The 21,430-nt window shown below is 49.2% G+C and overlaps 1 protein-coding gene across 3 annotated transcripts in view; it reads right to left on the minus strand.

The window, feature by feature from the left end:
- Nucleotides 1-21,430, minus strand: part of ZNF185 (zinc finger protein 185 with LIM domain) — a 53,366-nt gene that overhangs the window by 16,221 nt on the left and 15,715 nt on the right. The window contains exons 10-16 of one of the 3 annotated variants that reach the window (XM_004776660.3): nt 21,176-21,217; nt 20,459-20,542; nt 15,770-15,856; nt 13,385-13,489; nt 12,220-12,318; nt 9,159-9,248; nt 4,053-4,250 (exon numbers count right to left, since the gene is read on the minus strand). In XM_004776660.3, coding sequence (XP_004776717.1) covers nt 4,053-4,250; nt 9,159-9,248; nt 12,220-12,318; nt 13,385-13,489; nt 15,770-15,856; nt 20,459-20,542; nt 21,176-21,217 — 705 coding nt within the window. The remainder of the gene's footprint in view (nt 1-4,052; nt 4,251-9,158; nt 9,249-12,219; nt 12,319-13,384; nt 13,490-15,769; nt 15,857-20,458; nt 20,543-21,175; nt 21,218-21,430) is intronic. The other 2 variants (XM_004776662.3, XM_004776663.3) reach the window with 2 other exon arrangements.

Consider the following 21,430-nt stretch of genomic DNA (forward strand, 5'->3'; position numbering starts at 1 on the left):
TCTGACTTAACGCTCCCCCTTCCCTCACTGTTCCCCCAAGTCTTATCAATCAGTTGCCCAATTCTAGCTTCATTATAGTTATTTAACAGTTCTGTCCATATCCATAACTACCACCCTAGTGGGAGCCCTTGATCTCTTACTTGGTGGACTGGAACCACTTTGTAGCTCTTTTCCCTGCCTCTACTCTTCTCACTTCTAGTTCATTCTTCACACTGCCAACATAGAGATAACTCTAAATCACAACTCTGACCATATCACTCCCTTCCTTAAAAATTTTTTGGCTCTGGATGTTGGAATGTAAAATGGTAGAAAACAGCCACTGTGAAAGATAGCATGGTGGTTTCTCAAAAAACATAAACATATAATTACTACATGATCCAGCAATTCCTTCTCTAGGTATATACCCAAAAGGACTGAAAGCAGGATCTCAAAGAGATATATGTTCACTTATGTTTATTGCAGTATTATTCACAATGACAAAAAGACAGAAGCAGCCCAACTGTCTACTGACAAATGAATGGATGAACAATATGCAACGTGTCTATATTATGCAATATTAATCAGCCTCAAAAAGGAAGGATATACTGACATATGCCACAACATGGATGGACCTTGAACACATTAGGTTAACTAAAAGATGCTGGTTACAAAAGGACAAATACTGCATAATTCTACTTCTATGAGGAGCCTAGAGTAGTCAAATTTATAGAGATAAGAAGTAGACTGGTGGCTGCCAGGGGCTGGGCAGAATGGGCTGGGGAGTTATTTCGTGGGGAAAATGTTTCAGTTTCGCAAGACAGAAAGTTCTGGAGATTGGTTGCATAACAACATGAATGTATTTAATGCTACTGAACTGCGTACTTCAAAATGGTTAAAATACTAATTTTTATGTTGCATGAATTTTAAAAGATCTTTTAAAAAAGCTTTCCTGACTTCTCTTTGCCCTCTGGAGAAAGTCCAAGTTCTTGTTAAGGCATAATGACCTGACCATGCCCATCTGTGAACATGTGGCTTTTGTCCTTTATGAGATTGATACGGAGTGTTGGTGTCCCTAAGACTGCCCCCAGGATCAGTGATTCACTGGGAGGACTCCCAAGACTCAGCGTATAGTCATCCTCAAGGCTAAGATTTATGACCATAGAAGGATACCAAGCAAAATCAGTGAAAGGAAAAGGCAGTGTTTTCATTATAGCGCAGGATTATTATTGGAGACTGGTCACATAGGCACTTTCTGCCTGGCATGTCCCGAAATTCCCAGCTCCCAGGAGGCAAGCAGAGATTCAGCATAAAGTATATTATTTGTACTGGTTATCCAGGTGGTTAGCCTTATCTCTTATCATTTAGGGAAAGGTTCAACTAAGTGTAGAGAACTGTTTACCTTTTCAAGTTCCCAGAGGCATAGCTTACAAGCAGCATGAACTACAGCCATGTCAAAGCACAGGGTGCTCCTCCAGCATGCAACACTGCCATCTGCCCTTTAGCACAGGAGATTCCCGTTACCCCTGGAGTCCTCCCTCACCTTCTGGTGAACTTCTTCAAGAGGAATATTAACTGTCACCTCTGTGAAGCCTTCCCTAATTCAATGAGGCCAACCAAGTCACATACTCCTACTATGCTGCCATTATACCTTATCCATACCTCCTTGAGATTAGGGGCCAAATCTTGTTTGTCAGCATCCCCAGTGCTTAGTACATGGGCTAGGAGTCACTAAGAGTAAAATTTGGGTTAATTATAGAAGGTGTGGCTCATTAACTCACAGAAAGAATCGAGAAGCCCACATGACTCTGCATATTCCTTCCACTGCCCTCCAACCAGCATCTGCACTCATCCTTCCCTTCCATCTCTAAGACAGACATCTCCTCCCTTCCCAAGTCTTTAGAACCTACCACCCTAAGCCCTTACCATAAATTCAGTGATCCTTCACCTTGGGGTCAGCTCACTCTTCAAATATCACACTCTCTTTACCCAGAGTGTATTTCCTCACATGGGCACATAAGCACACACTTTAGAAAGCCCTTACCATCATCCTGCAGCTGTATTTGTCTGCTCACCCATCCAATCTCCAACACCTCCTGGCCAACATTTTCTAAAGAGTTGTACACCTCCACCAACCACCTCACTGCCCACTTCTTCCTCATTCCATCATAAGTCTCTGCTCTCCCAATCTGCCCCCTGCCTAAGGCAGCCATAAACTCCCATTTTACCAAATCCGTGCACTTATTTAAGGGTCCGCAGTATACTGGAAAGTCAGCTCAGCCTGGCTCAGTTTCTATGATGGTACTCTTTCCTTCTCAGTACCCCTCTTCATGTCCTCTTCTGCTGTAAGACCTTTCAATATTACCATTTAGAATTCTGACCCATCTGTCTGTCTTTCTCATTTTTACCATTTTCACTGTAAAGACTCAGAGTTTTAGGGGGCTAATAATTAACACCTCTTTTTTTTAGATAAAAGAAGAATGGAAAATGGAGATAAATGTCAGCCAATGAAGCAAATGGCTTTACAGGTAGAGCCAAAAGGAAGGCCTGGCTGGACAATTGGCCCTGGGGGCTGGTAGACAGAAGCAAAGAATTCAAGGTGAACCTTCTTGGCTGTACATCCGAAGCTATCTGCTTCCAAATACAAGGAGAGTTACTGGACCAACTGGGTTTATGTAGTTCCTGTTCCTAATTTGGCAACCAATAAGCCATTCTTCCCCAAGAGAAGAGGAAGAGGAAGAGGAAGGGAGGCTAATAGTATAAACGAGAGACCAGGGAAACTCCATATTCATCAAACAAAACCAAAACTGACATTAATAATATTAATATGTTACATTCATCATGAACAGACCAGACATGACTTGTAGGAAGATTCCCTCCAGCTGCCATGTGGACAATCAGCCAAGGGATATAAAGTAAGATAATACAGGAAACCAGTTAGGAAACTGCTCAGCCAAGGGAGGAATGATAAGGCCACAAGTCTTGTTGTCTTATAAAAGGGAAGTGGGAACCAAGGCTCTCCCAAAATTTTGGGATTGGTCGGGGCGCCTGGTGGCTCAGTGGGTTAAGCCTCTGCTTTCGGCTCAGGTCATGATCCCAGGGTCCTGGGATCGAGCCCCACATCGGGTTCTCTGCTCAGTAGGGAGCCTGCTTCCTCCTCTCTCTCTCTGCCTATTTGTGATCTCTGTCTGTCAAATAAATAAATAAATCTTTAAAAAAAAAATCTGGGGATTGGTCACCTGGATGGATAGTAATGGTTCCAAACTGAAAGATAGCAAGGAAGTTGGGGGGAGGTGCCATGCAGAGAGATGATAAAGCCATTTGAGTTATGCTGAATGTAAAGTGCTTGTAGGGGATCTGGATAATGATGTCCAACAGGCTATTGAGTAAACAGGTCTGGAGCTGAGTAAAGATTATACTGGAGGATAGAGTGGATGAGGTTGCCTAGAAAATGTGTCATTATTCAATCTCAATCTATCTTTCTCTCTCATTCCCTAATGGTGTCATTTTATAAATACAAATAATCCTCATCCTACATGGGACCCCATCCTGGGATGCCTTCCTGCTCCACATGTCGGAAATTAGCCAGGGCTTCTTACCTCTGGGTACACACACCTGCTTCGATCACAGTCCGTATCCCAGCTATTTGCACCACAGGAAGCCCCTCAACACTGCTTCACACCTAGGGAGTCACCATCCCAACTCCACTCATGGGGCAGGATTTTGAGCACCAGGATTTTGAGTGTGTGCCAGGCACTGGCATGAACATGGGGTAAGTGTGGATCCCATCTAGGGTGTCTGGGTAGCTCACTTGGTTAAGTGCCCAACTCTTAGTTTCAGCCCAGGTCATGATCTCATGGATCACTGCATCAAGCCTTGCATCAATGAGCTCCACATGCAGTGGGGAGTCTGCTTCAGGATTCTCTCCCTCTACTCCTCTCTCTTTCTCTGTGTGCGTTTGTCTCTCTAAAATAAATAAATCAATCTTTTTTTAAAAAGTGGGTCCTGCCCGGATCATGGCCCCTGACAAAGTTTCAGCTCAGGCAGGCAGGGGCCCAGCACAGCATAACCCTTACCTGCTGGCCTGGCTGTCCAGTTCCACAAGCTGCTCAGGTCTTCTGGGGCTGCTCTGTGGCTCTGGCGTCCTGGGGGATGCAGGCTGCTGGGAGGGTGCAGCTGGGTCTCCCTGGCCACCTCTCAGGGCTGTGGGCTTCTCCGGCCAGGTCTCTCCCACCTTGGCAGCCACATTCTTCTCTTCAGAACCAGCCAAGGTGCTGAGGAAGAATAAATATCTTTATGGAGCAAGTGCTTTGGGACCAGTCCTCCTCTACCCAATGCTTGTTGATGGTACCTCCTGTGGCCACAGTGGGCTCTTCTTCCAAGATGGGGAAGAGAAGAGTCCAGTATGGCCCCCACCACACAGACAGTCTGTGTCCTCTTTGGAACGACCCCAGCACTACTTCTCCCCCTGCCACTGATAAAAGCAGTCTCCACTCACAGTAGACAAAGCCTGAACCTTTGATGTTTTTGCATCCCCTGAATCTGGCAAGGAGAAAGTGGCTTCTTGGCTATCCTGTACTTTGAGCTCTTTGGGAGATCTTTCTTCCTCCCTGGCCTCATGTCACACCTACACTCGAACACCCTTACCAACACCATCCCCATCTGAGATCCTTCCAGGAACACTGTTCTTTCTCCTGGTGCCTTCTGCATGCCTTCTTCATGACCTCTATGTGTGATGGTACTGTTACCTGAGGCCTCAAAGATATATGCTCAGTAGACCAAGGACACTGAGTCGGGTTATTGAGCACATAAGCCCAGCGTTCTAGAAAATAAAAATCTAGTTCATCATTACTTGGGCCCTAGCTTAATCTGAACTCAAGCCTCACAACATCAGCAGCATGCCTGCAATTACTGGCAGGACTACCAAGGGTCAAGAAGATAACACTACCAGTTACCTCTAACCCTGAGACTCTTCATTCATAGAAGTTAATCCCATAATAGCTATGCTCCATGCCTTCAAGCTGAAATAACAAAGGGAGCAATGTGATTCTTCAGCCTCAAGTGACATGAGCCAAAATACCATTATCAGCTGCCCAGAAAAATCTGCAGGCAAGTAGATGTTGTCCCTTTCTGTGCTGCTTAACCTGATTTTCTGTTCCAGTCCAACTAGATGTCAAAAGTAGTCTTCTCAGATAATGCCAGTCCCTTAGCCAGCAGGATACCCTGATGTACCCACCACACCCCTACTTGCAACATGAAAGACAAACCTACATGCTTGAATGAAAGACAAACCTAGAAGGCCTAGAGAGCTTGTTTCCTGCCTCTGTAAGCCCTGAAATAGCTTTGGAGTCAATCAGAATCCTGTCCCATCTCCTGTCCTTCATAAAATTATGGTAATAGGGATTGACATCATCAATTTGTGAATTACGTCCAAGATTGTTTGCAAAGAGTAATTTGGGGGTCCATTATAACACAAAGACAAGGGGATGAATATGGTTTCTTTGCCTTAGGCTTCAGTGCAAAGTCACTACAATTATAGGAGCTGTAATCCATCTGGTCTATAAAAAGGAAATCCTAGTAAAACAGTCCCAGGAGGGATGTCCCCTATGCCCCTAATAAACTGCTTGGAAGTCAAGAGTTTAGAGATCGGCAAAATAATACTTCTAGCTGTAAGTAGATTAAAGATTCAGTAGCGTAATAGAGCTTCTGTCTATTGCACACAATTGCACTCCCACATGGAAGATAACACTGCCTTCCACTCTTACACTACCTCCAAAATACTCCTCTGCTGGTAGATAATGGTTGTTCACAGCGAATACATGTGCTTAAGGTTTACCTATTCCTTGTACAGAAAGAATATAAATGTGGAAACCCCAGGCTTGCAACATAACAAAGAAGAATACTCTGTTTTAGATGTAAAAATACCAGAAGTTTGGTGGGGAGGGGATGAACTACTCTGTGTCTTATTAAAAGTAATCAGGTCAATAAAACTGTATAAGGAACAACAGCCAGCGTTCCCAGTATTTTTTAAATAGTTCTAGTAAAAGGGGGTATTCCTTTGGGGCTGCTTTATTTAACTTGAAGTGTTTATAAAAGGGAAATTTGACATAGTACTTTGTGCCAGTGAATGTCCTACATACTTTACACAAACAAACTCACTTAACTGTCACGACAGCCCCGAGAGGTAGCTACTACCACTATTCTATAGGTAAGGAAATTCACAGAGTGTAATAGGAACAAACTTTGCATGTTTGACTCCATATTGTTTCCCATTTTCCGTGCTACTATGACCTATAACTTAGAACTATGCATGTAGGCATGCCACAGCTATGTTTTTCAAAAACCACTCTTTACCCAAAACTTACCTCACCAAGGAGATAAGTAGGCATGATCAGAATGACTATGTTAAGATTTACAGGAACAACATGACCAGATTCCTGTGAACAAAGATAAACTGACCAAGTACATAGAAATTACACAACCTTGCACTGGGATGCCTACGGATGCTAGTTACCTTTTAATTCCACCCCTCCTTGCCCTTCAGCTAACTTTCTTTTGACTTTTTTTAGAAGCTCAAATTTTATGCCAAGAGAGACAGTTCGTTAGATAACAGTCCTCCATCTCCTTGGTTTGCTGGCTTTCTGGATAAAGTCACTTTCCTTACGCTAACATCTTGCCTGTCCACTTACCGGCCTGTCCCGCAGTGAGCAGAATGAACTTGGAGAAACACACCCAAGGCCACATAGCGAATAAGTGGTAGAGCTTCTGCAGGATCTCCTTGCCCAACTCCAACACTCTTCCCCACACAATTCTTGGAAATTAAGCTGCCAGAACCCCAGAGCCCTACAGACAGATCCGCCCAGGTGGTCCCTCATGGATGGAGGATTGGCTGCCCTCCCGTGTGTCCACACAGCCTGCCTCCAGACAGCTCTGAAGATCAGTGGCCGGAGACAACCAAGGCACCCCGGCAAACAGGCTGGGGCCACAGGAGCCCCTTTCGGTTCCTTGCGGGCACGCAGCCCGCCCGCTTTCTGCCGCCTCTGCCTGGAGTACGGCCCTGGCCCACACGGGGTCCGAGGGGCCTGCGACAACCCCAAGGCCGGTGACGCCGCCGGCTTCCTCCAGGCCCGCGGCGGCCCCGACGGAGCACCCGGCCCATTTCTGATCCTCGCGCGCCATCTAGCGCCCGCAACCAGCACGGCAGAAGGACAAGCTGCACCGGGGCCTTCGCAGCCTTGGACAGCCATTTCGCTTTCGGGATGGTCGCATTTCCCGATAGGCACTGCGACCCGAGCACCCCATGCAGGAAATGGCGGTGCGCGCAGGCGCACACAAATGCGGCGCGCTCGCCCCGCCGCGCAGGCGCACACAAGACGGTGTCGTCCTCCACTATGGTGGGCACGCGCCAATCAGAAGAACACGCGCGAAGCCGGCAATGATTTTCAGCCCAGACTGCACATGAAAATAAACTGTAGGATTTTTAAGATTTGGGTGCTGTAAGCCACCATACAACAATTAAAGCTAGGGGCGCCTAGATACCTCAGTTGGTTAAGCAACTGTCTTCAGCTCAGGTCACGATCCTGGAGTCCTGAGACTGACTGCACCCTGGAGCTCCGTGCCCAGCGGAGAGTATGCTTCTCCCTCTGACCCTCTCCCCTCTCATTCCCTCTCAAATAAATACATAAAATCTTTTAAAAACCAATTAAATCTAAACCTCTGCATAGGGCTCAGAAAGTTTTGTTTTGTTTTGTTTTTTTAAACTTTCCTGGTGATTCTCAAGTGCAGCCAGAATTTTCTCTGTTGTCATATTGCACAATAAAAAGAGAGATCCTGCCCCAAGTCTGGGGAAAATTGGATGAGATGACGCAGACAGGGTGCTTTACACTTTAACTACCTAACACTTACTAGTTCTGTATCTTGAAAATCTGTTTCACACAACAGATTTCATAAAATAACTTCTTGAAGTTATTCCTGAAGTGTTGTTTTTAGAGGCTCTTGCACTGGAACTCTGCTTTGCCACTTGTAAGCCCTTAGACAAGTTACTTAACCTTTCTCTGCCTCAGTTTTCCTAGGTTATTCATTTTGTGGAATTGCTGGAAATATTGTAAAGCATCCACCAGAGCACACTATAGGCGTCAGTTACTGTGTTCACTGTGTTAACTGTCAACACAATTTGAACCCAAAAAAAACACATAATAGGGCTTCATGCCTGATAGCTTACCAAATCCCTGCTCTATCTATGGTCCCTGTCATTGGATAGGCTCCAGCCACTCTAGTGTATTCCACTGCAAGGTTTGTCTGCAGTTCTTTATCTGCAACTCTTTTCTCCTTCATATTCCTAGAATTGGTTCCCTTTCCTCTTTACAGGAACTTGCCCAAGTTACCCCATGTAAGTAATAAACTTCTTCACTGCCACCACTCTGTATCAGCACCCTGACTATTTCTTTCAGAGCACTGTTCTTCCCAGGGGGCACAGATACCTAGGATCCAGACCTTTGTTCTTCCTTCTAATTATGTACAAACCTCACAGGATTGTGGGGAGCACTGTATAAGACACAGTGAGTTGAGGACTGTGCACACAGTAGGTGACCCAAAGTTAAATGGTGGTTGTGATCATTAACAATATCTGGTATTAAATGCCAATCAGCCCCTTCTATTCCACCAGTCCCTGACAAGGACCCTCAGTACTAGCCACACTCAACTACATATAGTGCCCAGGAAATAGCCGGCTGTTTGGAATCCTTTGCATATCCTGTTTCCTTTGCTTGAAAGACCTCTATTCACCTTTCAATATTTGGCCCAAAAGCCACCTAACCCATGAAGCTGTCCCCCATTTCCCTGCTTCCACATAATGTATAGTTGCACTGTGGGCCAGGCTTTGCCTCCCTTCAGCCATATCTGTTTTCTCCAGCCTCCAGCACAGGGTAGGTGCCATTTCAGTGACTGTTGATTGAAAGAGTGGGTGACTTCCTGATTATGGAACACTTCCTGGCTGGAGGCAACAAGATGTAGTGAAAACCTTTGTGGCCCCAGAGGCAGAGGCCAGAGGACTCTAGCTGGGGCTTCAGCTCCTGCCACATGCTCACTGGACTTGCTGGCCTCACCCTCCAGACCAAAGGCTGACACATACCTGACTTGCTCTCTCTACCTAAGAAGCTCAGCACTGTTGCCGGATGCCTTACCCCTTCAGGTGTGCCTCTCTGTCCTCCAGGTTGGCTGGACTGTCACTCTTCTGATCAGCTGGTCCAGCAGAGGCCAGAGTAGTACTGGAACTGCAGGAGAAAGCACACATGCCTACTGAGGCCTCAGACCAAAGGAGAATGGAGTCCCTTCCCAGCTGTCTTCTCACAGGAAAGGGGGAGCAATATCTGGCAGTAAAGAATGGCATCTCTCTAACCCTTAGCACCTGAGTTCAAGATCAAGCACTGCTCCTGATCAGCTCTTGGTTTGGGGTTCCAGTATCCTTGCCTGACCTACATCTCCTGGGGCTGTGTGGGAGTACAGGAAGATTGCTCCTTAGTGAATGTTCCACACACACACACACACAGCAAACTAGCCACTCCTACTGGTGGACTGATAGATGAAATAGGGCAAAAGCCTGCTGTGTAGGGATGCACAACCCCTTCCCATTGCCCCTTAGCACCCCGGGACCCATATGCCCTCCTCAACCACTTCCATTTGCTGAGTACTGAGCCTCCTAGTACTGGTTGACTGTCCCTGGGATTCCTCCTCCTGACTTCTGCTTGCTGGGTTGAGCTTCAGTCCCTACAGGATGGTCTCTTCCTTAGCTCTGTCTCCCAGTGCCATCCCTTCTGCTACCTCAGCTTGGATCCTTGTGAGTAGGTACTAGGCTTACAAGGCTGAGAGTTGGCACTACACACATACATCCTGATCATTCAGGAAATGGGGGGAAGCCAGCAGCTAAGCAGAGTCTATGAAGTAGTCCAAACTTGGTCTCGGTTCAGGACTTTGTGTCTGTATGTCTATTCCCTCTCCAAACAATGGCTTCCATCTCCAATAGATGATGAGAGCTGAAGGGCTGTTCAAATAGATGCTCAGGGCATAATACTCACTTAGAGACCACAGCTGCCTGACACTGGGGCAGTATATTGCCTACATTCAAATCAGCACTTTGCTACCTCCCAGCTGTGTGATCTTAGGCATATCACTGGACTCCTCTGGACCTCAGTTTGGTCATCAGTGAAATGGGGATAAGTTTTTGCCTCATAAGTTTTCCAAGAATAATACATGAATTAATATATGCCAAGTACTTAGAATAATGCCTAATCCATATCATGTGCTAAATTGCTTCTGTTATTATTACTGGGGCCTGGGGCCACTTATAGAAGCAGCATCCCTTTGCAGTCCATCTGTATCCATCAGCTTGTTACATACTGAGTGAGTGGGTTGCTAAATTGCCCAGTCTTCCCAGAGGTAGGTTGCATTCTTTGCCTCTGTAAATCCGGCAGATCGATGCTCACAGCATGCTGAGCAGTCACAGCTCACCTCACACCTATGCAAGGCTACACTCATGTTTGTTCTCAAATCCATTTATCCCAGTTGTACTTACAACCATAATTACTAAATTCAATTATTCATAAAAGTGAATGGGGGAGAAAAGTGAATGGAAAAGGAGTGGTTCTTTTCTGCATAAGAAATAACATTTTCTGGGATGCCTGGGTGGCTCAGTGGGTTAAGCATCTGCCTTCAGCTTAGGTCATGATCCCAGGGTCCTGGGATCGAGTCCCACATCAGGCTCCTCACTCAGCAGGGAGCCTGTTTCTCCCTCTGCCTGCCACTTCCCTTGCTTGTATGCATGCACACACACCCCCCCCCCGACAAATAAATAAATGAAATCTTTAAATGAAAAGAAAGAAAGAACATTTTCTGGAGTGCCTGGCTGGCTTAGTTGGTAGAACATACAACTCTTATCTCATGGTTGTAAGTTCAAGCCCCACATTAGGTGTAGAGATCACTTAAAAATAAAATCTTAAAAAAAGAAACAACATTTTCCTTGGAAATATAATAACAGGAAGTTTCTTAAAAATCATAGTCAAAATAAAGATAGGTAAAACAACATAAAAAACTCTTGAATCTTGAAAGGTTAAAAGGCATAAAAGTCTAGACGATTCTTCAGATATTTTGTAAGGTAACTTGATATTTGGCTTCACTTTAAGGAAAATGAAAGCAGAATGCAAAGATTTCATTTTATGAAGGTGTGTAAGTAAGAAGGGTGATCTAGATGAATATTCAAACATGAAGCAGAAGTCTACAACAGCAACGAGCAAATTCATTTAATAACACAACCATGCTGGCCAGCACACAGTGATGCAGTCTGTAAGTACTGGGCTCTCAGAGAGCCCTCCCCACTAGTGGCACCTCAAAGAGCCAAGGCCCCAGCACAGCAATCTTTCCTTGCAACTGCTGAAGCACAGTGGTAGGGCAGATCCTGGCTTTGTCATTCCTCTTTGTTCATTTGCTCTGAACCATAAGGGAGCTAGCACAACTTGGAATTGAACAAACTGGGCCAACATCAGCATTCCCATCCTTTGTCTCCAAGGATGACTCATGCTTGGCTTGAAATCACTTGGGGACAGGTGGGACCTTGCCATTTCCTGAATCACCTGAGAAAGCAGCTCCTGACTCCACCCAGGTCTAGGAATTTGAGCCCAGGCAGACATGCCTGTCTTCTCAGAGGGGCTACTGCTTTTCCTCTCACGGAACCACAAAGCATAACTGGCCAGGAAAGGCGGGTAGGGCAGGAAAAGGAGATATGGAGCTTCTGGAAGGGGATGGAGAAAGCAGCGGTGAAGGACCTTCTTCAGCTTTAGCCCTCAGAGCTCAGCCAAGAAGAAACAAATGACCATCATTTGGTCATTATTTTGTTTAGTTTGTCCCTTCATTCATTCCCCACACGTTCATCCTACCTCCTGAGGCCTGCCCAAGAAGGAGCTGGGCCTCCAGCTGCAAGGGAGCCCTTGTGTCTGCTCTGGAGGATCTTGAGAGCCAATGGCAGAAGGTAGACAGAACAAAACTCAAGCATGGGCAATTCCCTTAAGTGGAAAGCCCAGGGACAAAGGATGTGGTGGCAGCAGCTGGAGAAGCAAGCTATAAAGGACTATGGGAAATAACGGGGCCCAGTCTGAGCAACCCCAGCAGTTCTGGCAGCTTGACCCTGGCTTGTCACCAAAGACATGAGAGAATCAATAAGTTGGGGCCATCTGTCTCCCCCAGGCAGCTTACCTTCCTCTCTCAGAGCCAATGTCTGCTCCTGTCAAGACTTCAGGTAGGAAGCCCATGGCTCTGGATCCCACATTGCCATCACTTGACTGTGCACTTGACCTGTTTTGGGAAGAGAACCATTTGCTGACTCTGATTAGGTTTTGATCTAATATAACTAAGATGTCTTGAGAGCAAGCCTCAAGGACTAGAAACCCTGGCTCTCGGCTGCCACCCTGTGCTGCTCTAACTAGAGCCAACCTGACATTAGCAAGTATTTCTGCTTTTCTTCCAAACCTGATGGACTGGGAGCAAGAGTGGAGCCAAAAAACAAAAACAAAAACAAAAACAGAACAAAGTGACAACTCAGGAGGAGGCTGGCACAATGGAGGGATCAATGACTAACAGAACAAGGGGCAAGACATTTGGGGTCACTAATAAACCACAGAGCCCAGGGCAGAAACAAGATCCGCAAGACATCCGGATTCCCTTCCCTTGTTTCCATGGCTGAGTCTCCACTGGGGGTCCAGAACTCCACATTGAGAAAATGGTGGCAGGCAGGCAAGGTTGTGGCTCTTATCCATTGCTGGCTACTAGCATTTCATTGAAGAAATGTCTAACCCTCAGCCACTGCTCACCACACCCAGGCTTCCCTGGTCTGTCTTAGAGGACAACTCAATGAGATGGTCACAGGATGGCTGGGCACAACCACCCCTTCTAGACTCACCGTCCCCAACTAGCTCTGCCTCCCATCTTTGCCAGCCTCTACCATGTCTCCCTTTAGCCATAGGTCATCCTGGAAGTCCATGCTAGATGTTCTGTTGAGGCCCATGTACTCTTCAGTCACTGACTACCTTACTGATCACTTGGCAGCCTTGTTTGCCCTGGCCATCAGCAGGACTGCTTTCAGTGGGGACAAAGCCACAGTGAAGATAGGCCAAGAGCTGGGGTGGGGGTGGTCTGGCCTATAGATTTGTCCAGCTCTGCAACTGGCTCCCTGAGGGAGGGGCCTGCCCTTCTCCAGGCCTCATGCATTCCTTCATTTATTCTTTCAACAAATATTCACTGAGGACCTGCACTGCCTCAGACACTGGGGACACAGTGGGGAACTGGACAGTCCTGGTCCTAGCTCTACCCATTGACCTTAGACCAAAGGCTACATGGGCTCTACGTCCCTACACCAAATTACCTTTCAGGGTCTAGACTGGGGCTCTTGCGGGCCTCCTCACCAACCAAGTCTCTCTTGGCCTCTCTAGGGCTGGGGGCCTCTTTGTCTTTGGAGCCTGGGGAAGAACTATGGAGGAAAGAAACATAAGTCAACCACCCAGTAGCCACCCACACTCAGATGAAGGCAGTTAGCTCATCCCTAAATGCCAACTGTCTCCAAGGAACTCAAAATTTGATATTGTGGGGCACCTGGGTGGCTCAGTGGGTTAAGCCTCTGCCTTGGGCTCAGGTCATGATCTCAGGGTCCTGGGATCGAGGCCCACATCGGGCTCTCTGCTCAGCAGGGAGCCTGCTCCCCTCCCCACTTCTCTGCCTGCCTCTCTGCCTACTTGTGATCTCTCTTTCTGTCAATAAATAAAATCTTTAGAAAAAAACTTGATATTGTGGGACTGGCCAATTCTCAAATTCTCATTAGTAATAGTGACTGTTGACTGAAGGTCAGACTCCATTCTCATGATTCTGCATGCATTAATCCTCCAGGTAAACCCCAGGATATGCACACTGTATTTGTCCATGTCTACTTTCTAGATGAGTGAATGAGGGCACAGAGAGCCCAAGCAATGTGCCCCAAGTTCCTCAGGTAACAAGGGGAAGAGCTAGGATTCGAACCCAAATGGTTCAAATTAGTCCAGAACCTTGGTTGCAGAGTTCTGGACTGTAATTCTCTATGATGTTAAGACTGCTCCTAACCTCCTAATTCAACCTCCCTCTGTTCTCTCTGACCTAGTGGGACACCTCTGGCTTGCTTCCTCCGTCTGTCTGTCCTAAGTCTTTGACACCAGCCCCTACCTCCCTTCCTCCCTTCCCAGTCTCCTTCACCTTTTCTCCTCTTCTGCCCTGAGACTTGGGTCTTCTCAGCATCCCTTTCCATGCCCATGCCCATGCTCCACCATGGAAAGGCATAGAGCAGGAGTCAAGCAGCCTCAGTGGGAGTCCTGAATCTGCCTGTTCTTGGCCATGCTACCTTGAGCACGCTACTTGACCATTCAGGGTCTCAATTTCCACATCTATTAAATGGACACAGTGACTGCGTTTACATCCTGCATGGGGACACCTGCTAGGCTGCTGGGGCAAGGTAGGGCTTGGTGACTTCTAGCTTTCCCTCTTTCTTCTTCCCCCAGTTTGATTATCCCATTGACAAGTGGGAGATCAATGGGTTGTTGTAGCTTCGCCGTTCCCAGACAAAGTACCAGAAGCCTTGTGGGCTCTGAAGACAGGAGACACACCAGGGATGTTCACTGGAGGCGGCCCGACTTCCTCCTACATCCCTTGGGGTCATTTTGCCCTTGTTTCTCAGAGATTGGTCACCTTAGGGAAATCAATGAAGCAGCTTTCGATATCGCCTTATTAAAGAAATCATCCCAGTAACAAACACTCCTGAATTTCTGTTCTGGTCCAAAGGGAATGTATGGAACACTTAACTGCAGGTGCTCAGAGTTCTTGGGGAACAATGATCTATGAGTGGACAACTGTGCACTGGCAGGATTTTCCCCAGTGTGCTGGCTTAACTACTTCTGCCTTTTAGAAATCTCACGCAGGTAGAGATGTGGAGAGTCTAGGGATGGGGCAATAGAAGAATAAGAGGAAACATCCCTAAAGTAAAATGGGTAGGACTCAGTGCCTGACTGGGGTGGGGATGTGGAGGAGGAGTCAGAGAGTAAAGGGAACTAGAGATCCATCAGGCCTCATCTTGGATGCCACTTCTCCAAGGGAGCCTTCCCTTAACCATCCCCACCTCTAGCTGGTGACGGGCCCCTACTTGGAGCTCCTACTGCTCTAGTGGGCAAACACTCTGGCCTCCCTCCCCAGACTCTGGGCTTCATGAGGCAGGGACTCGGGGGTCAGGTGTGCATCAGGAACTCAGTAAACGGTAGCTGACTGAATAGCTAAATGAATAGAAGACGGATCCCACCTGTCACTTGTCCCTTCAGAGAGAACTGGCACCTCCCTGCTCAGATCTCCCCTTGCCCCCACCCCATCTTCCCTGGGTCCCAGCCCCTAGCAAACCCTGCCGGCTCCCCCGCCCCCCGCCCGCCCAGCGCTCCCTCCTGCCTGCCTGTTGCATGACTCTCTCCCTCCTATCTCAGGGCAAGGACTAGGCCCTCTGTGATCCCTGCTGGTTGTGGTCCCCCTGTCACTCACCTTCCCCAGCACCGTGTACATCAGATGGTTAACATTTCTGGCCAGGGGGCAGTCACCCCTGGGGTGGAAAGAATGAGATGGGGGTAGGGGACCCAGGTTGACCATGTCTCTCACCAACCAGCCCCTTGCCCTGACCATTTGTATCCCTTCCCTACTGACCCCACCTCTAAAATGCCACGGAAGGAGCCCAGCAGGGCCCCCATACCTCATTCCCTCCAGGTCTGGGGCCATCAGGCGGAGTCCTGCTCCAGGTGTCAAGATCTGCAGGCGGGCAATCTCCTCGCCTCTTGTACTGCAGCCAAGGAAGAGAGCCAGGGAGTTGCTGGTAAGACAAGCCTTCCTGTTTCCCAACTGTGCCAGGGGTCCCAGGGCATTCTCCCTCAGGAGCTTCCTGGCTAATGCCGTGGGACACCCAGACCCATTGCCTTTTTTCTCCTCTTTGTCTCCTCTTTGGCCTTAAGTTTTCTTGGTGCTACAGCTGAGTGTGGGCCACTGACCTCCAGGCCCCAGAGGAAGGAGAGTGAAACAAACACCCGTTTACCAATCTCCCACCCACAAGCCCAGACCCCCTGAGGCACAGCAAAGGGCCTTCTGGGCGGCAGTGCGACCACCCAGCTCCAATGCTCTGTCTGTAGCTGCTGCCATGATGCTGCTATCCACTTGCGGAGGTGATCCCTGGATGTGGTCCCTCTGGAAAGTCCAAAATGGCTATTTGTGAGGCCAGTGGGAATTCTGTATACATGGACTGATGAGGACTGATCCCCAACCAGATTCTCTGGAAACCTACAGACCGAATTTGGAGTGTGAGCTGGTGGGTGTAGGATATCAGGGACTTGGGGCCTGAACGCAAGTGACCAGGTGCCTGTGAGCTAGAGGTGGGGGAGGAAGAGGCAGAGGCTGCCAGGGAGAGGGCTGGGAGGCAGATGGTCTTCACTTCGGGTCAACTAGGGTGACTTGGCTGCTCTCCTTTGAAAGTCACCTTAGAGTTGATTCTGACGTCTAGCTCCAACCTAAACAAGGAGGCCTTAAGAGGACTGGGTCAGTGGGCTGCTTGTTTATGTCCCTCCTGGGACTTGGCTGACACCTAGCACACTAGAGATGACATGAGGGAAATGGAAGGGCTTCCAGGGACAGGGTACCTGGTGCACAAGGGCAGCTCTGATCTCTTTGTCCTCCCATGATAGCAATGATGACAGCATAAAGCACGTGGCTGGGACACACCCCACTTGAGAACATCATAGGCAAATAAAAACATACTTGTTCACCGGGGTTGTCATGTCAGAGAGGAAAGAGGAACAAAGTATGACCCAAGCCTGTCCAAGCCTCCTTCTTTGTCATCCCCTTGAGCAATTCCTTCCTGAAGACCCCACTCAAAGGGCACCCCTTCCAGGGAGGCTGTTATGGGTTGTATTGTTGCTCCTAAAAAATGTGCTGAAGTCCTCTCCGGTATCTGAGAATGTGCCTTTATTTGGAAATTGGGCCCCTGCAGATGTAATTACGTTAAGGTAAGATCATACTGGAAAACAGTGAGTCCTAATCCGATACGACTGGGACATTTGTACTCAGACACATGGAAGGAATACAGCCAGGTGAGAATGGACACCTACAAATTAAGAACCAACAAGGATTGCCAGCAATACCGGAGGCTAAGAGAAAGGTCTGGAACAGATTCTCCTCCAGAGCCTTTGCAGGAAACATACAGCCATACTGACACCTTGGTTTAGGACCCCTGGCCTCCGGAGCTGTGAGAGGATAAGTTTCTGTTGTTCATGGTAATTGGTTACAATAGCCTCAGCCCCACCCCCCTACCAGAGCTTCAGCCAGAGATCGCTCTAGTTCAGTCTTAGGTCCTCAGCTAGGCTGAGAACCGCTGGAGGTCACGGGCACTCATCTAGTGGGGCCCCAGCTGCTTGTGGCATTTAGAACTTGGGGCAGCCTCACGAGGTTGGTATCACTACTCACTGTCGTATACACGAGGACGCGGAGGCACAGGGGGTTAAAGTACAAAGCCTTGTGCCGGAAGCTGTGCTGTTACTGTTCTCCAGTTTGTCTGCCGGGCAGCACGCTGGGGCACAGCCTACAGGCCCTGCCATGATCCGGTGAGGCAGAAAGCCAAGGAATCTTGACTAGTGCTGTGATGGGGACAGCAGCCACTTTCTCTGGAATAATGGAGACAGGCAGGGGCGCTCGAACTGTGCATGGCACAGCGGGCACAGCAGCGGGTGGCCGCTCGCCGCGTCCAGGGCACCCAGGCCCTCCAGACAAGATGAACTCAAGAAATCAAGCCCCAGGGTGCACAGAGGGAAGACCCCTTCCATGGTTGAGCAGGGGGAGGTAGACGGGGTAGCTAGAAACAAGGAGTTCAGATGAACTTGGAGCTGAGAGGCCTTTGGGATGCTGGGCAGGTCTGGTATCTGATGGAAGGAAAGTGACAGCTGGACAGCCCCAAGGACACAGCCTGCAGGTCCCAAAGTTTCAGCCCTCCCTGAAGTCCCTGAAGGCTTTGGCACCTAAAACAAGGCCTTCCCTCCTAGGAACTTACTGCGGCAGCCTCAGCAGGGCCATAGCTGGGGACAAGGCTGTGATGTTCTCCTGCCCCACTCTGCCATAAGCCAGCTTGTTCTGAAGTGTTACAGAACCCAGGATTTGGTTAAGTCACTGCTCCCCACAGGGCGTGGTTCCTTCAAGGCCACATCCAGGCCTGGAATTTTCAAATAACCAGGCAGAGCGAAGCTGATGGCAGCTGCCTGACCCGACCAGTGCAGGACCTTCCTGACGCAGCAGGAAGACAACCCAGGACCAGCCAGCAGCTCGCGGGGAAGACAACCCAGGACCAGCCAGCAGCTCGCGGGGAAGACAACCCAGGACCAGCCAGCAGCTCGCGGGGAAGACAACCCAGGACCAGCCAGCAGCTCGCGGGGAAGCTGTCGGGGATTGCAGACATTTTGCGACTGCAGAATCTGAGGGTAGCATCACACGGAGCCTCCCTGACCCTAACCTGACCCTGACCAGCCCCTGTTGCCTCCTTCCTCCCCCTGGGGCCTCACAGGCAAGTTTGATCTTCGACTTCTGGCCCCCAGAACTGTGACACAGAATATTTCTGTTGTTCAAGCCACCAGTTTGGGGGACTTTGCTACCGGTGTCAATGAAACCATTCATTGCTTTTTTTTTTTTTTTTTTTTTCTTTTACACAAAACACAAATAAGGAGAAATCAGAGATGTACACTGTTTGGGGATGAATTATGCCCACTTCCAAATTTATATGTTGAAGTTCTAACCTCTAGTGCCTTAGATTGGAGCCTTATTTGGAAACAGGGTCATTGCAGATGGTATTTGTTAAGATGAGGTTCTTCGGGAGTAGGACAGGCCCCTGATCTAAACTGATCGATGTCCTTATGAGGAGAGGAGATCAGAACACAGACACACACAGGGAGGAGCCCGTGAAGACACACAGGCAGAGGTGGCGATCTACAGACCAAGGACAGGCCTCCCTCCCAGGCCTCAGAAAGAACCAACCCTGCTTACACCTTGATTTTGGACTTCCAGCCTCCAGAACCAGGAGACAAGATATTTCTGTTCTTTAAGTCCCCCACAATCTGTGCTACTTTGTTCTGGCAGCCCTAGCAAACCAAGACAGCCCCCAAGTCCCATCAATGCTGCCTTGTGAAGAGCTCTCAAATCTTCCACTTGTTTAAAAGTTCTTACGGATGAGAGTTCACACAAACAAGGGAGTATCGGGGCACCTGGGTGGCTCGGTCATTAAGGGTCTGCCTTCAACTCATGTCATGATCCCAGGGTCCTGGGATCTAGCCCTGCATGGGGCTCCCTGCTCAGTGGAGAACCTGCTTCCCCCTCCCCCACTCCCCCTGCTTGTGTTCCCTGTCCCACCATCTCTCTGTCCAATAAATACATAAAATCTTTTTTAAAAAAAAAACACCAAAAAACAGAAAAGCAAAGGAGTATCCGGAGAGGAAGGGAGTGAAGCGGAGGAGCCGCTGCTAGGCGGTGACCTCAGCTCCCTCCGGGCACAGAAGGTCTGCAGCGCTGCTCGCCCCCACGGTCTGTCTACGGCAGGTGGACACACACAGATGGCTGTGGGACTTGAACTGGGGAGGGGAGTAGGGGCTTGCCGGCAAGTGGACTCGGCTCAGTTCACTGCAAAGTACAAGGAACTATTGCTTGCTCTCTGTTTCTGGACAAGTGAGCACCGTCATGTGCGCAGACGCTCAGAAATCAGAGCAAATCAGGGCCCCCTCTGTAGTGACATCCCCAGTGCTCAGCCTGCTCTTGCCCTGGCGTTCCAGTCCCAGACCCTCCCATATGACTGGCTCACAGGCCAGAGCCAGCACACAGCACCCACCTGGGCTCCCAGCTCCCTGCAGGGCTGGGCAGACTCAGCATGCACTCAGCTCCACCTCCAGCGGGGCTGTCAGAGAAGGCAGCTGTGAGCGGGGCTGGGGACTGTGGAGCCTCCTTCTCCAGAGGAGGCGGTGGGCACGGTTGGCAGGTTGAACTTGGACAACTTACAATAGAGGTCTAAACAAGCCCAAGAATGACAGGGCTAAGACCATGATGGTAGACCCTGTCAAACCCTAAAGCTCGTGCTTTTTTCTAAGATGTTGTGGCTGCCATTAGGTTAAGTTAACACAGATAAGCATCGAACAGACAAGAGTGATATGCTGTCCCTGGACATCAGGCTGTTGTGCTCCATTCAGCCCTAGAGCATCCAACCACACAGGCTCTTACTGATTTCTGTGCCCATCTTGTCACTGGGCACATGGGGACACTGACCCTGAGGCCCTGCAAGGTGGCGACCCAGCAGAAGTCCCACCGTGACACGGGCAAGGCAAGCCGGCAAGCCCCCAGCCCCAGGCAGAGATGAGTGGTTCATTACCTGCTTGGGCCAGGAGGGAAACTTGCTAGAGCAGGTGGGTCTTGGCTCTTCTCAGAAGGCCTGTCCTCATCCACCACCTCAACCCTGGGGACAAGAAGAGAAACAGATGCACTGCTTGTCCCCTGTGGTGTGCTCAGCTGAATAGTGTGCCTCCAAAATTCATGTCTGCCTTGAACCTGAGAACGTCAAGGGTTGCCTGTGGTCACCAGAAGCTGGGAAAGAAGCCTGTGACGTAACATCCCGATCATTCCCTGTGAGCCCTGTTCACCCTGTAGGCCCCATCTCCAGCATCACTGTCACTTCCAAGGGCCTGGCCAGGCAGAGGCTCCCAGTGACAAACCTCTGGACCCCAGCCCAATAAGCCCTCCTGCCACGGCATTGTCCAGCCTATCCCTGGCTTCAAAACTTCAGAGGCCCTTGGAAACTCTATGACTCTGTTAGGGGTCAGGGCCCTAGCCCTGTTAGCAAATGGAAGTTTCCAGCCACAAGCTACATTCTGCTGGCCAGATCCTGCTTACACAGAACTGGCCGTTGAAGCCCCCAAGTGCCACCGCAGCCACCTAGTTGCTCACCGGGCCTTTCGACAGAAGCCACCAGCCCCTCACAACTTCCCACTCTAGGCCTGCCTTCCACAGAGCTCATACTCCACCCCGGCTGGCAGGAGACCTTCTCTGCAGCCAGCCAGAAGCTTCCAAGTCTTCCCTTGCTGGCATTTACCTCTTCGCAATGAACGGGGCCTGCATCTCCTGGGGAGGGCTGCTGAAAAGCGAGCAGAAAAGGCAACGTGTTGGACAGAGCCCGTGGACAGGTGACATCATGACCACTCTGCTTTACAGGGACCTGGTCTCTGTCACTAGTCCTGCTGGCAGGAGCCGGCCCTCTCCATTTTCCAGAAAGTACATCGAGAATCCCAGAAGGTCTGGATAGGAGGGTTCTCTCAACCAACCCCTCCCTAGCCAAAGGAACCCTGGA

The sequence above is a fragment of the Mustela putorius genome, unplaced genomic scaffold, assembly GCF_011764305.1.
Source record: "Mustela putorius furo isolate JIRA1106 unplaced genomic scaffold, ASM1176430v1.1 tig00003899_pilon_pilon_pilon, whole genome shotgun sequence".
Lineage (NCBI taxonomy): Eukaryota > Metazoa > Chordata > Mammalia > Carnivora > Mustelidae > Mustela > Mustela putorius.